This window comes from Crocodylus siamensis, chromosome 2 (genome assembly GCF_052110815.1).
Source record: "Crocodylus siamensis isolate JL-2025a chromosome 2, ASM5211081v1, whole genome shotgun sequence".
Classification (NCBI taxonomy): Eukaryota; Metazoa; Chordata; order Crocodylia; family Crocodylidae; genus Crocodylus; species Crocodylus siamensis.
In genome coordinates this window covers 199,326,931-199,341,617 of record NC_143396.1, presented here as the reverse complement: position 1 = coordinate 199,341,617, position 14,687 = coordinate 199,326,931, and the positions used below count along the sequence as shown (strand labels likewise).

General features: G+C 40.9%; 1 protein-coding gene across 1 annotated transcript in view; it reads right to left on the bottom strand.

Annotated features, from left to right (window-relative positions):
- DCDC1 (doublecortin domain containing 1) overlaps positions 1-14,687 on the bottom strand; it is a 500,455-nt gene that overhangs the window by 57,344 nt on the left and 428,424 nt on the right. The window contains exons 25-26 of the mRNA XM_090034627.1: positions 11,971-12,106; positions 7,852-8,008 (exon numbers count right to left, since the gene is read on the bottom strand). Coding sequence (XP_089890753.1) covers positions 7,852-8,008; positions 11,971-12,106 — 293 coding nt within the window. The remainder of the gene's footprint in view (positions 1-7,851; positions 8,009-11,970; positions 12,107-14,687) is intronic.

Genomic DNA, 14,687 nt, shown 5'->3' with positions numbered 1-14,687 from the left:
GGGCCGGACTCGATGATCTGCTCAGGTCTCTTCTGACCCTAGAAACTATGAAACTATAAGAAAAAGGGTAACAAACACCTGGATTTTGACAAATTACTTTCCAGAGGGCCATGCCTCCATAAATCTCAAAAATATATTGCAAACCACATATTTAATTTACATTGACAGACAAAGTCAGACAGTGCCAGGCACTGGGCAAGGTGTCCCCTCTTTGCATTCACATCTCAGTCACTGCAGCGGGAATTATCTTTGTCCAGCACACCTAGCATGGCTTATTTCTCTCAGTTTGGCCTTTCTCTCACCTTCCTCAGAACTGAAGAGACCTACGGGGTGTCACATTGCCTCTTTCTCAGGAGAGTGCAATGCTCTTTAGTCACATTGTCCCCTGAAGAGTTTATGACTAGCTAAAGCAATTCGTACTGTAGGCTCTGAGACAATGCAATAATCAAGCCCATATACCAGACCTATTTGGATATTTTCTGGGATGATTTGTATGCAGGATACCACATACTTTGTTAATTTTAGAAATAGGTAATATTGTACAATACCATTTATTTGTATCAGTGATGACTTATGCACTGGTTTAATCTAAATGACTACTTCCAGGCAGGACTACAAATAATCAGTTTGTCTTTTATAATTGATTCTTTACCAAATGCAGCACTTTCAGCCTCCAGTCCAACCTTTAAGAAAACAGTGCCATCTATTGCCATAATCAGTAAGTACAACCCCTGTCTGGAGTGTCACTGTTAACTGAATGTTTTTCCAGCTTTCTCTAGATCTCTTCTGTTTTTGTAGCTCATTTCTTTCATTGTTTCCAGAAGCATCTGAGTTATTCCTGTGTCACACCAGGGTAATTCCACTGATTTCAATGGAATTCAACCACTTCTAAACTGGAGCACTGCCTTGTAACCAGCCCAATATTTTTAAATAATTTCCATTGTTAAGGATGTAATGGGCTTATGCAGCAGAACAAATGGTCTTTTTTTAACTTGTTATGGAGGTCAAAACAAGCTTCTGTATTTATTAGGGGTACTGAGAAAGATGGAACACATGTATTTGCTCTTGTCATTTTAGAAATCCTTCACTCCTGCACTCACACAAAAATGAGAAATAGGTCTAATGTAACAGTAAGTTCCTTAAAGTCCACAACTAAAGAAATATTGGAGAGAAATAAGCTTACTGTTACTGGGTTTTTGCTTGACTTTCAACAACTATAAACATTATTCAAGTTTTACATTATATAAAGGTAACAAAGTTTTCCTGCCCTTTTTCTTTTCTTTAGCATTCACAATGAGATATTATTAGTGATTGCTATATAATCTTTTCATTGCTAGAAAAAATTAATTGACATTTGTGGACCCAGGCATCCTTCCTATTCCTTTATTCATGATGTATAAATTGGTTTGGAAATACTGAAACACGCAGATTTGTTCATCAGTTTTTTTCTCCTTCAGATATAGCTTGTATATTATATGAGCTGTCTAAAATCATATAAATAGTATTAATATTAAAATTGCTGTAGAATTGCTCTGCCTTTCAGTCAACTACTTTTTCTCTCTCCTTCTTGATAATGACAATCATGACAATGGGTACAAACAAACATTGCCCTTGGGCTGCGATAAATATATTTACACTTTACAATTTATTTATAGTGGCACATGTTGTGAGCAAAAAATGTTCCTGCCCTTTGTTACACTCCAATTTCCCAAAAATGTTTGAGCATCCAAACCTAGTCACAGTTTGTGACGCCATAAAGGAGAGAGCTGTGTGCCCCAGGAATTCCCCTGCAAGGCACCCAGGGCTGTTGCCCTTCAGAATCAGGCCCCTGAAACCTGAAGTCCAAACCTGCGGGACAATGGCTCTAGTGACATCCATTTCTGCTGATCAATTGGATCAACTGTGTGAGGACACTTCCTGGCACAGCTGATCCTACAATAAAAGTGATGGCTATTTCTATCCAACCGCAACAACTAATCATTGTTCATTAGCATGTAATATATTTTGTAGTGAGAAAATACCCATAAATAATACTTTTTAGTTTATCCAGTAGAGGGTACTGAACAACTTGAAGGCAAACATCTCTTCATTGTAGTTAGTCTGAGTCTGATGAGTGACAGTTCTAAGATGTCCTGATCCAGTGCCCATTAAATACAACAGAAAGGTTCATATGGACTTTAGTGATTGGGGAGCCAATTTACAGGGATCCATCTTTTCAGGTACTGGCTGCCCAGTGCACTGAAAGTATGTTTTTTGGCAATTCAATATTGCACTTACTTTGTTAAATTTTCATACCTGAAAATGAATGATTTTTAAAGCAGTTGCTTTCGTTGTGAAGATGTGCAAAATTTCAAAGTTGCATGACATAATGATTGATTTGGCAAAATTTCATGAAAACAAGAAACATGAGGCAAAAAGCAACTGTGAAAGTGGTTTTAAAACACCTTGCTGCAATTTCTACACCAATTTTAATATTAATACTATTTATATAATTTTAGATAACTCATACAATATACAAGCTATATTTGAAGGAGAAAAAAACTGATGAACAAACCTGAGTGTTTCAGTATATCCAAACCAATTTATACATCATGAATAAAGGAATAGGGAGGATTCCTGGGTCCACAAATGTCAATTAATTTTTTCTAGCAATGAAAAGATTATATAGCAATCACTAATAATATCTCACTGTGAATGCTAAAGAAAAGAAAAGGAAAAAGGGCAGGAAAACTTTGTTACCTTTATATAATATAAAACTTGAATAATGTTTATAGTTGTTGAAAGTCAAGCAAAAACCCAGTAACAGTAAGCTTATTACTGGGATTATTAATCCCTAGAATTTGAAATAGAAATGGCTAACACAAAATGGATGCCATGAAGCAACGATGCAGGAAGCAACACTGACATCAAAGGAAGTGACACTACTCAGAGGTGTGACAAAACAGCCAGGTACCAGGGACAGCAGAATGCATGGGGGCAGCGGTGACTTCTAGTTGTCACTGTGCTGCTGGTGTGATTATGCTGCTGCAGGAGCAGCTGATATTTTTTTTGTTCCCACCTCCCCCTACATCAATGCCTGGGGCAGCTGCCCCAGTCACCCCACCATAGTTATGCTACTGATACTACTTATGTTGGGAAATAAAGCTATTATCAAAATGCTTTGAGAATAGCAGACTGAGAGCATATTATTTTTAATGTGAACCTTCAAACTAGATTTAACTTGGAAACCTTGCCCCTGGGTTGCAAGGCTTAAACATAGAAGGGTGCGGCCTCTCCAAGCCCACATAAACTAGTCTCAAGGAGTTGAGCTGAACTTTGGCTTTCAGCCTGCATAGGGCAGGCAGTTGCCACAAACCAGTAGGAAAGAGAATGGGCAGGGCTACCAAAAGCCTGCAAAAATGAAAAAAGCAGGGGACAATGGGTTGAACTATAGCCCCCAGGCTGCTTTGGGGGCTAGCAGGAGGAGAAGTGGGAAAAAGGAGCTGCAATGTGGGAGCTATTTCACCCAAAGCCCTAAGTCAATCCCTGGGGCAGCTGTCCCAGACACCCTGGGGTGACCGGACCTCTCCCCTGCTCTCTCTGGCCTCTCTTTGGAGCTGGGGTAGATGGAGTAGGGGAGAGGCCTTGCTCCCTGATAGGCTCCCAAAGCCACTGAAGGAGGCCCTAGGGAGACTGTAGAGGACCCTGGTCTGACTGCAGCTGGGAGGAGGATCGACTTCCCTACTGAGGAGACACAGTAGAGACAGAAATTTGACTGTGGCTACAGAGCAGGTCCCAACTGAGTTGTACTTATAAAGGCTACAGAAGTTAATATGAGCAGTGTGACTGTGGAACGGTAAAGGTCCTTGTGCAATCTGGGGCAGCTTAGGCTGTGCATAAGGCAAAAAGTCTCACCCCAAAGGGTTCCTGTTGGACAGCTGGAATTGGGATTTTAAGATGCACCATTAACAAGGGTAATTCTTATCGGGTTTCCATGCAGTATTGCATAGGTTACATTGCAGATCGTTGTTCTAATGGGTGTAAATAAATCAGATTTGTTTGTACCCTACTGTTAAACTGTTGTACTGCTGGGGAACCCAAGTCACCACTGTCACATACCCACACCCCTCCTGAGAGGGGTTACAAACTTATAGCTTGTGTTTGCATGAGTGATGATGCAGTAGCTGTAACCCCCTTCACTTCTGTGCATGTTGTGATTAAGAAAAATCACTAAAAAAGCTGTGTAGAAGCCCAGTTTAAAGGCTAGAGTATATAACATTGCATTAAAATCAGCTTTTCCCATCTCCAAGGAAGTGTCAAAAGGTCCTCATTTTTCTCTTTCACTTACTTCCTGCTCTAAATATTAAAATGCCTCAAATTCAACTAGCATTAGCTTTTAACAGTTCCCTGTAATAAAAACTATAAATAATCCCTTCTCAAATTATGAACCACAAAATTTTCATTCTGATCGTTTCAGCGATATTTCTCACTTTAAACCCAGGTGTCATTCAAATGTATAATAGATTACAAACAAACTGAACAGAAACTTAACTCAATCCAATTTAATCTTTTTTGAAGATTTATACACTTTCTGCCAACATTTTTCAATGTTCATAGTTATGCACATATACATTTTCTTACAGCCAAAACAGGAAGCAGCAACAGCAAACTATGACTGAAAAGGATAACGTATCAGTATTAGTAGTAGGCAACCATTGATCCTTTGGATCATGGTGTATGTGAGACAGGTCACCAGGACCTTTGACGCATACACCTATGCAGGAGTATGGAGTGGAGGCTGCCTAGACCTTCCATCCTGCCTTTAGACCATTGAGACAGAATCCAAGGGCAGACCGAGTCCGGACATACAGTGCCTCGGCAGCTGTAATTATGTGCACATCCGGGAAATGAACCCAGGTCCCCCACATGGCAGACAAGGATTCTACCACTCTAAACTACCAAAATGAGGATATAATTTAAATATGGTAAGAAAGCCTGTTCTGATGAGCCTTAAAGATATATTCCCAGATTTGAATGATTTACATGAGGGGAGTCAAGCATACAGCTCATAGGCTGGATAGGCCACAGAGCCATTCCATCGGGCCTGCCAGCTACTAACCAGCAGGCTACTGGGAGCTCCATTCTGGCCTGCCACAGAATTAGGGGGTCCCCATGCTCCTTTACACATGGCATTGTGGCAGGGTCGAGCAAAGGTTGTGCTTTCACAGTATCACTCGCCTTGCTGCCACTAAACCCTGCTGTCACTATTAGACCTCTGTTGCCATTACCAGACTCCCCTGGCACCTCTGTCAGAATCCTTCCCACTCCCACCCCCGCTGGAACCACTGCCATTGCTGCTGTTGGGTCCACAGATCCAGCTTGGGAAGTGCCCTGTGGTCCAGACTGGGCCTAGGGCCCAAGGTGATTTTGGTGCCCCTGCAAACTCAGCAAACCTTAATCACAATATTTGAGGTTCCCTGTTATACTGAAATGTATTCTTGAAGATGCAGGAGCTAATTTCTCCAACTTGGGTACCAAAAGTTAGGTAGTTAAATCTGTATTTAAGCAGCTAAATACCATGTTTACTCAATCCAAAACATATTTTTCTTCCCTGTTCAATATGGGGAAAGCCAAGCCTCTTCTTAGAATCAGGTATCAGACTGCTCCAGCTGGGAGCTGTGGGGAGCAGCTGTGCATAGAGGCCAGCTTGGCTGGGGACAACATCAGCAGAGCACAGGTTCCTCCTTCCAGCCAGGTCACCCTCCTTTTACGTCCCTTGCTGGCAGAGCACAGACACTGGAAGCAGGAATCTGCACACAGGTGCTACAGTCCCTAGCTGAGCTGCTCTTCACAGTTCCCAGCTAGAGTGATTTGACTCCCAACTGACACAGGCACAAGAAGAGCCTTATTGCTGCTCCTGACTTGCTTCTGCCCAGTGCTACAAGGTGTGTACTTTCCTCCTTTCAGCCTGCTCCTGGGAGCCAGCTCCCTGCACAGCTGCTTCCTGTACCATGGGTCAGTAGTGGCTCTGTGGCTCTCTCCATGCCTGTATCAGCTGGGTGCAGCAGTAGTTTCATGTATGTTCCTCTTTTCAGCCCCTGCTCTCAGCCAGCAGGGAGAAACAGGAGGCAAAAAGAGCCAGGCAAGGAGCAGGAGCTGGAAGCAGGAAACTTGTGTCACCCCCACTGTCCCCAGCTGAGCTGGGTTCCTGCACAACTGCTCCCTTCAGCATGGAGTAGGAACACGTCAGAAACAGCTCTGGGGATCTCCCTGTGCCCAGATCAGTGGGGGACAGAAGTGGAAGAGGGGCAGGCAGGGACAAGTGGTGCAGAGACAGGCATCAGGGAGTGTAAGCACCGGGGGGGCAAGGTACATGGAGAAGGCTCAGGTTCCTTGCTCCCTATACCACTTGCCTGCCCACTGCCAACCCCTCTGCCACCCAGAACAGCAGAGGAAGCAGCAGTGGTAGGCAGGGGATGTGGGAAAGAGAAGGCTCAGGAGCATGCTTTAAAAAAGTTCTTGGAGGGTTCCTGTGGCACAGTCTCCCTACACCAGCAGGTGTAGGTGAGGAGGAGGTTGGGAGTGGAGGGTGCAGCCACTCCTGCAGCGCAAGTGGCAAGCAGTGATCAAGTCCTGCTCAAACACTCAGTAAAGTCAATATTCAAACACCTCTGAAAACTAGTTCACTTATTTACGTGCCTATGTAAGTACAATACACAGAGAACTTGAAGCTGTCATGAGGGACTTTTTTCCTCCAGTGGCCTGATCTGGTCAATAGGGCTCCACTCAAGTCTGGAAATTTGGCAACAAGATGAGTGGCAGCAGCATTAATTAGAAGATAAATTAATACTACCACCACTTACCACACAGTCAAATTTCTGGACCTCTGGAGAGCCCCGAGAGCTCAGTTTCATGGGCCAGGTCTTGCTCATACCTTAACACTCCTGCTCAAGAAGGTCACAACCCAGGGAATGCAGAACCAAACAAGGTCCATACAACCAAAAACCCAGCAAAGAAGCTGTTAAGGAGCTTGCTGGGTTCTGGAAAAGCTGCTGCTTATAAGCATGCAGCCGCCTATCCAGGTAATTGGAGCCAGCAGGGGCAATTTAGTCTGCCTGCTGTCCTGAGTCCTGACGCTCATGATTGCTGACCAGGGGCCAACAAAAGCTGAGGATCATTGCTCTAGAGTCTAAACTCAGGCACTTACATTTGAAATGTTGCTTTTGAATCCTTATATACATACACACAGAGGCATGCACATGCACACGCACACACACACGTAGCTTAACAGGATATTTTTCAAATTGGACTGCAGAGGGTGACAGAGCTTCTGCAGTAAAAATGTGGATAAGCAGTGAAAATTTTCTCCATCCCCTCACCAGCACTGTTTACTGTATTTATCTTCCTATGTTCCTACTACTATTTGTCATCCATTCTGCTCGTTAATATATATTTTACCACCCATTAGCTTTTTGTCCTGGCTCCAAGTCATACCTTATTTCATTCTTCTCAGTTTCTGTCTATAACCTCTAGTGTCTAATAAAGGCACTCAGCATGTGAAACTGATAGAAGACATACAACAGTTACAAACAATGCCAATATTTTTGCAAGTTTGCACCTGTTCTTTTTTTGTTGATTACATGTTATTCAGAAATCACTTGCTAAATGTTGAAACCTGGACATTCAACAAAAGTACTTTTTTTCTAGAATGCTCATCACTTAGAAACCTGAACAGCATAACAGAATAGTTTTTCATTACAAGGCTAGGGAGTTTATAAATACTTTCTAGTAATGCATTTTATGTATCTAGTTCTGCTTATACTAAAATTTATGTACTGTAGATGTTAATGATGATCATTTTGGATAACTTACGGATATTGATCTGAATCATCTATATTGCCATCATTTTCTTCTGTTTGGTTTTCCTCCAGATCCTCAGTTAATTTTTCTTCTTCTAAAGCAGTAACAAATTTATCCACAGACAGCTTGGCTCCAAGAACAATGTTGCTTCTTACTTCTAATACTAGATCTAAATGCAAAGGCATATTAAGGTATTTGTTGCCAGTTATGTACTGTATGTTTAGACTACTGTCATATGGGTTAGTTATATAGGATTTTTGGCATAAGTAAAATGAACTGATATTTTATTATTGTACTTTTATTATATAAAGAAATATTTCAAACAAAAAGCTTAAATACTGACAAACAGTCAAATATGTTATAAAAATGTGGATGATCATACTCCATTTTCTACAATATTTTCTAAACTTGTTTCTATATTTTTCTTTTTTGGCCAGAGTCTGAAATGCATATCCTCTGTTAGTGAAAACCCAAAGTAACACTTTTCATATCAGTGAAATGATTCCAGATTTACACCAGAACAAATGAGACCTGAATCTGGCTCTTAATCATTCATAATAATTTTATAGTTGTAGCCTTTGTAAAGCATGCACCTGTTGTTCTCTTTGTGGTAACGGAAATGAGGTATGCATCAAAAGTACAATATTTCAATGGGCCCTTTCACGCGAAAATCCTATCTGTAAGTTTATTCAGTTTCTGAGGCAGGTAAATGATTTGTCTAAGTTTACACAATCAGTTTGCAGCACAGCCGAGAATTGAAACATGATCTTGTAGTTCTCAATCCTTTTGTTTATGCATGCTCTCTTTCCCTCTCTCAATATATCACTGTTGACTATTTTGATGATTCATAGGTATTTGGATAAATAAACATTATATTTCTTCCTTAAGTTATATATTGTGAAACAAGGATTTACCCTTATTCATACAATGAAAAGCCTATTCTCCCTAGTTGATAGATATTTTTATATAGGCAAATAATCGCATTCATTAGAACAGAGTTCAAGAATTCCCATGGCAACAATATAATTGCACCATGGAGAATATCTGTATACCCCACAAATTGTGCCAGATGTTTGCAGGCATGCCCCTTTCAGCCTAAAAATTATTTCATCATTAAGAAGTAAAGATTTGGAAATTACTATGTACTTGTTTATTGACAAACTATTTTTCTTTATAAACAACATGATCCTAATTATACAATAGCATAGTGGCTAGAAGACTGACCCATGAAATGGAAGGACTGCTCTTTCTTCTGCTTGGAAGGCTTAAAAAAAGGTCCAGGTTACTGGCTGTTGTGCTGTGGATTTACTGGATCAGCAAAAAAGTACAGGAGGAAGCGTAATTTTTTGCCTAGTACTATAGTGTGGGACCTACCCTGGGAATAAGAACATCAGGGTTTTCAACCTAGCTTCCAAGACTATTTATGTATTTCATCTAATGACTGTTTCACATCAAGTATATTAACAGTCTTGGGACCAGAGATTGGAGCCAAAGTCTGACCTATTCCTGAGAAAGAGCCTTGTTTGGTCCTTTAAGGAAAGTATAGGAACCTGTCTACACTCAGGAGAGGCTTCTGGCCTCCAAATGGACAGAGGTGCCTTGATCCAGCTTTGAGTATGGGTTTATTATATTTATTTGTATGTATAATAAATATATTATATTTATTATTATATTTGACACACACCTCTGTGTATCCCATTGGCAAGCTCTGCTTTGAGTGCTGGCTGTTTAGGCTCCCATTCAAAAGTGCCTAACAATCTCCAGGCCCCATATAAGAAGCCTAGCAGTTTCACAAAGGATCCTAGATTCCCCTATAGAGCCTAAGGGCACATCCAGATGAGCATGGATCCTGTCTGCGGCACCACACACTGCACATGCTGGTGTTCCCCGCACTGCTACTTCTCAGGGCAGGGAGGACGGTTGATCCTGGGAGATTCCAGGGTCAAAAAAACCCATGCAGAAAAAAGCAGGGAAGTGCATGTGGAGGCAGTATGCACCATCCAAAACTGAAGCCTGGCTGGCTGAAGTCACACGCCAGCTGCCCAAGCTTCCTGCTGCAGGAGCACCACAGCTGCAGCTCCTGGAGGTCCAAAGGGCCTCAAATAAGGTTGCTGGGGATTCAGTTGCTGGCTCCAGTCTCTCCTACCCCACCTGGGGTAACCTGCCACACATCAGAGTACATGTGGCACGGGCATTCCCTGGGGACAAGTTGCAGTGGCACAAAGTGTGCTGCTGCTACTTATCCACAGGGAAATGCATGTTCCCACTCATCTGCATGCGCCCCAGGTGCCTAAAAGTTAGAAGTTGCAATGTTTAACTTCCATACATTTATGTCCTTTTTTTATCTGGTTCTAAGTTGTTAAGTACAAACATTTTTAGGGTGGCTTATCCATGTACGGAAAGATCAATCACCTCTGTAGTGTGATGGACCTGTATTTAGGGAAAAGGTCAGTCAGGCATTAATTCTCCCCAGCCTTGTCAAGGAATACTTGACAAAATTAAATTTAGGCATAAGACTAAATTTATGCATTGGTATTTTGAGACACAAGACATTATAATTATTTTCTTTGCAGCTATGAAGTTAGCAAATTATTTCAGTATACTTTTTTGGTAAATTAGTACAATCCTGTATGTAAGTATGCTTAGTTTTCCACTTAATTTATATTTATTAATGTAAGACAGTTCTTGGATATTAATTAGATCTCAATTGATTACTAAAACCTAGTTAGCAGTGTTTGGAGCCTGATCCCGCAAACTCTTAATCACATAAGACATAAGCAGGACTGCCTGCATAAACAGGAACCTTCATATGGATAAGGATTGGCACGCTATAGTCATTGTTAATTATGTACCTCTATATTTCTATTATATTATGCTAATCTCATGTGTTTTATGTGCTTAGTCATACATTCATATTTATCTGCTTTTATATGTTAAATACTTATTGGCAGAACCAGACACCCATGAAAATAGATTTCTTCTAGTTTTTAATGTGGCTGAGAAAACAGCAACTTTATTACTAAAAAAAAAAATGATGATCCTAAAGACCCTTCTAATCTCTGACATAAAAAGAACAGCCAAGCCTGGTGTGACAAGGACTGTATTCCTGTGCAACTAGTCTATGAAATACATCCAAATTCTGTGCAGATATAGGGAGTTTCTTTAGAAGATGAGCATGCTGCCCAAGCTCCCCATGGCTGGTAGTGAGACACTGCCTCCTTTAAGGTAACTCTGATAGTGTTCACCTAGTTCTTGTGCCTTTTTGTACCAGAAGTTAAAGAAAAATAAACTACTCAGACAGTCAGAACCACACAGTGGCTCATGCCAACAACTGTAGATTCTCACAAATCCCCACAAATTGGACACCCTGCATAGACCCTGGCAATCAAGAGAAATGAAAAGAGCAAGTACACATGCCACATGTGGAGATTACAGCACAAAACAGTGGTTTGTGTAACAGATAATTACACAAGAAAGAATAAACCAGTGATGGGCAGGTGGTGGGACAACATCAATGTCTGGCAGATGAAATAAAAAAAGGCTACTTCCATTCATGAACTGCTTGGCAGCTAATCCTCTAGTTCCATTATTAAAGAAGCTAGATTGGACAGTACGCAAACTTACACAATTATTTTTGGAGGTTTTCTTTGGTATTGAATTTATAGAGGCATGAGTACTATGTTGACTTTCCACTATTCTGAAATGCATTGTCCACAAACTCCTATGAACAAATATAAAATTATCCTTTTCTGTTTGCTTCCTGTAGGTGGTTATTCTGGTACTATAATATTTGTAACAATACAGGACTAAGACTGGGTTCCAATTTAGCTGCACTAGTGACTTGATTTGTGACCCTGGCAAATCATTGCACTTCATTCTACCTTCTTTACCTATTTCTAAAATGGGCATAATACCACTTACTCACATGTCATAGGAGTCTTAATGTTTCTAAATTGCTGTGAGGCTGTCACACATGCAAAGCAAGTGCAAATTATTATTCTCACTTTCTTTCCATCTGGGAGACTGAATTTAACACTCCTACCATTTCACTCAAAGGCACATATTTCTCCAAAAACGTTGAGACATGATAACTCTGAATGAAATAATACACTAAAATAAGTACAAGCTTACTTTCAGGGCTGCGCATGATGCAATAGGCATGGATTGCTGATATATCCGCTGCTAAATAATTAGATAGGAGACATTTCTTGTGCCGAGCCATAGTCAAGTGAGGATCAGTCCAGTGTTCTCCACATGAAACGTATACCTGTCACAAAGGTGTGAAAGTTATTTGCTTCACATACTTATGAGGTTTCTAATACTATGTTCAACATGTAATACAATTCTGAATATGTGAAAAAGAAAAAAAACATACCATCTTCCATAGCACCTGGTCCACACAGAAAACTGAAATAATATTAAGCATAATACTAAATACATTTAGAAAAAAATATGATATCTAAATGTACATTGAACATGCATGTCAATGAACTCCCTTTTGGCACAACAGTCATAAAGGAAACTATTGGTCAAACAGGCTAAGAAAAGAAAATAGCAAAAAAGTATTTTTTTTTATTTCCCATCAACATTTCAGAATCTCCCTTCACTATTTAGGTTTTTTATGTAGGGAGTTCCTTTAGAAGATAAGCATGCTGCCCAAGCTCCATGGAAGCTGCCATTTTACTGGTATATCATAACCAGTGGCCCTATTTTAAGAAGCATATTATGGTCCCAGTTTTTCAAAATGGTCTATTAATGTTACTGCTTGTGTCTGTGAAACACTCTATAGGTACAAGGCTCATATTAAGAGATCCCAATGCATGTTTAAGGCTTAAGATGAAATCCTGCTCCTATATGAGTTAATGAGAGTTTTATCATTGACTTCAGCAGCACAAAGATTTTACTCAATTATATATGCTAAATTAGGGCTGTCCAACTGGTGATTCACAGACCACAAGAGGCCAACAAGGGTTAAAATTTAGCTCTTGGGCTTGTGGCTCCCCCAGCATTGTCAACTATCTGCATATTTATGGACAGTCTCTAAAAATGGCTGTCTATAAAGTCCATCCATTAAAATCCAAGCAGCTGTGAGCTTGATTGAAAAACCTGTGTCAGAAAGAGTCTGGGGGCAATTGTTGATGGCCAGACAACAGAGCAGTGACACATGATGTCTGAACAGGAGTGCTGCACCCTTCAAAGAGCATTCAGAGGGGGAAGTGGGGCCATCAGGGTTCAGGTTGGGAACTGACTGGGGGGGCAGCATGGTGCAGGGTGCAACTGGGGTATCAGGGTATAAGGGTGAGTAGGGAACCCTTGGAGTGAAGGCAGTATGGTGGAGAACCATTGCTGTAGTCAAGAAGGTTTGCCAACCTAAAAACATTTTGTTACAGACAAACTGCAACATTTTTGCTGACAACAAATGTTTTTACTATGGTTAGTGTTAAACCCTTATATTTGAACCTGGTTCTTTTCCAGGGCCTAGCAGAAGAGTTCCATTTACATTAGGTAAACTAAGTCAGTAAAAAGTATATCACTAAAAAAGTCAGTAAAAAGCCTGCATGTTATCAATTGTCTTGTGCTGGCAGCCCTTGGTGCTCTCTCTCTCTCTCCTGGCTTCTGCTGCATGACCCAGCCCAAGCAAGTGGGGAGGTAAGGCTCGGTGCCATGCATGGTTCTGGGGAAGTCAGTAGCCCCAAGTACATGTCTAGTGCACTGCTACAGGAAGTTGCAGGAAAGGTCCAGATGAGTGGAGAAGCACCCACTTGCCCATGCTCAGTGCAGAGGGATATGAGGGAGCCTGCCTACTTGTGTGTATGGTACATTGGAGTGGAGAAATGCCTGCCCACACACGTGTCCTGGGGAGCCCATGGCCCCTGCAGTGTGCAGCCCTTGCTGATGCGGCCATTGGGCATGTGGCTTCTAGTCACTGACAAGTTGGACAGCCCTGTTTTAAACTACAGAAGAGATTCTGAATATTACATCCAAGTAAAATGAAAAGCTAATCTGTAAAAAATTTCTAATTTTTAAAACAATAATCCACTAGGAAACCATTATCAAATAATCAAGGAGAGTCGAAAGTTACTATCTAGACAATTTAATAATGCAAATAAATATAGCTTCCTGCAAGATAATCTTTTTTCTTGTATGATACATCCTAGCTCCAGTAAAAATGGCAAAGCACTAGGAAGTACTTTGAAATTGAAAATATTCCGAGTTGTGGTTTCACTGCTGCAATTGCTCCTTTTATTTAACAGGGCCCTTTTCACTATTTCATTGTTAAGTTTCTTCATGTTTTATGAGACAGTTAATGGAACAGCCTTCAAAATAAATGGGTATAAGAGTAACCCTGTTGGAGTAGCAGTTAATGTAGTGTGGGGAATTGAAATGAATGCATTTCTCATCCAAAATGCAGCACTAGACACAATATGAATAAATGTTGATTAGAATGGCAATACTTTTATAAAGAATAATAAAGGTGTGTTTTGATGAGTTTGGGATGTGGCTTGCCTTGAAGGGCTATGCAAAAATATCAGATGCCACCACAGCTGCACAATTGCCCCAGCTGGCATGGTGGCTGCTGGAAGTCACCGTGGCCCCATGCATCTCAGTACCTTGAATGCCTAGGTGCTTTATTGTACGTCTGCTTGCCCCACCAATTAGTTTATACACAATGCTATGCTAACATGACTATTCTGCTTCTCATCCTAGAACTAGTATGCACAGGGATAATTTGGGTGTCCATGCATGGCTCTGTCGTGCACTGTACAGACATACCCTCAATCCATTTGAGCCTCTCTTCCTGCCTATGCCTTGTAGCCTTCACCAAAGTTTTCACATGTGCTACTTAC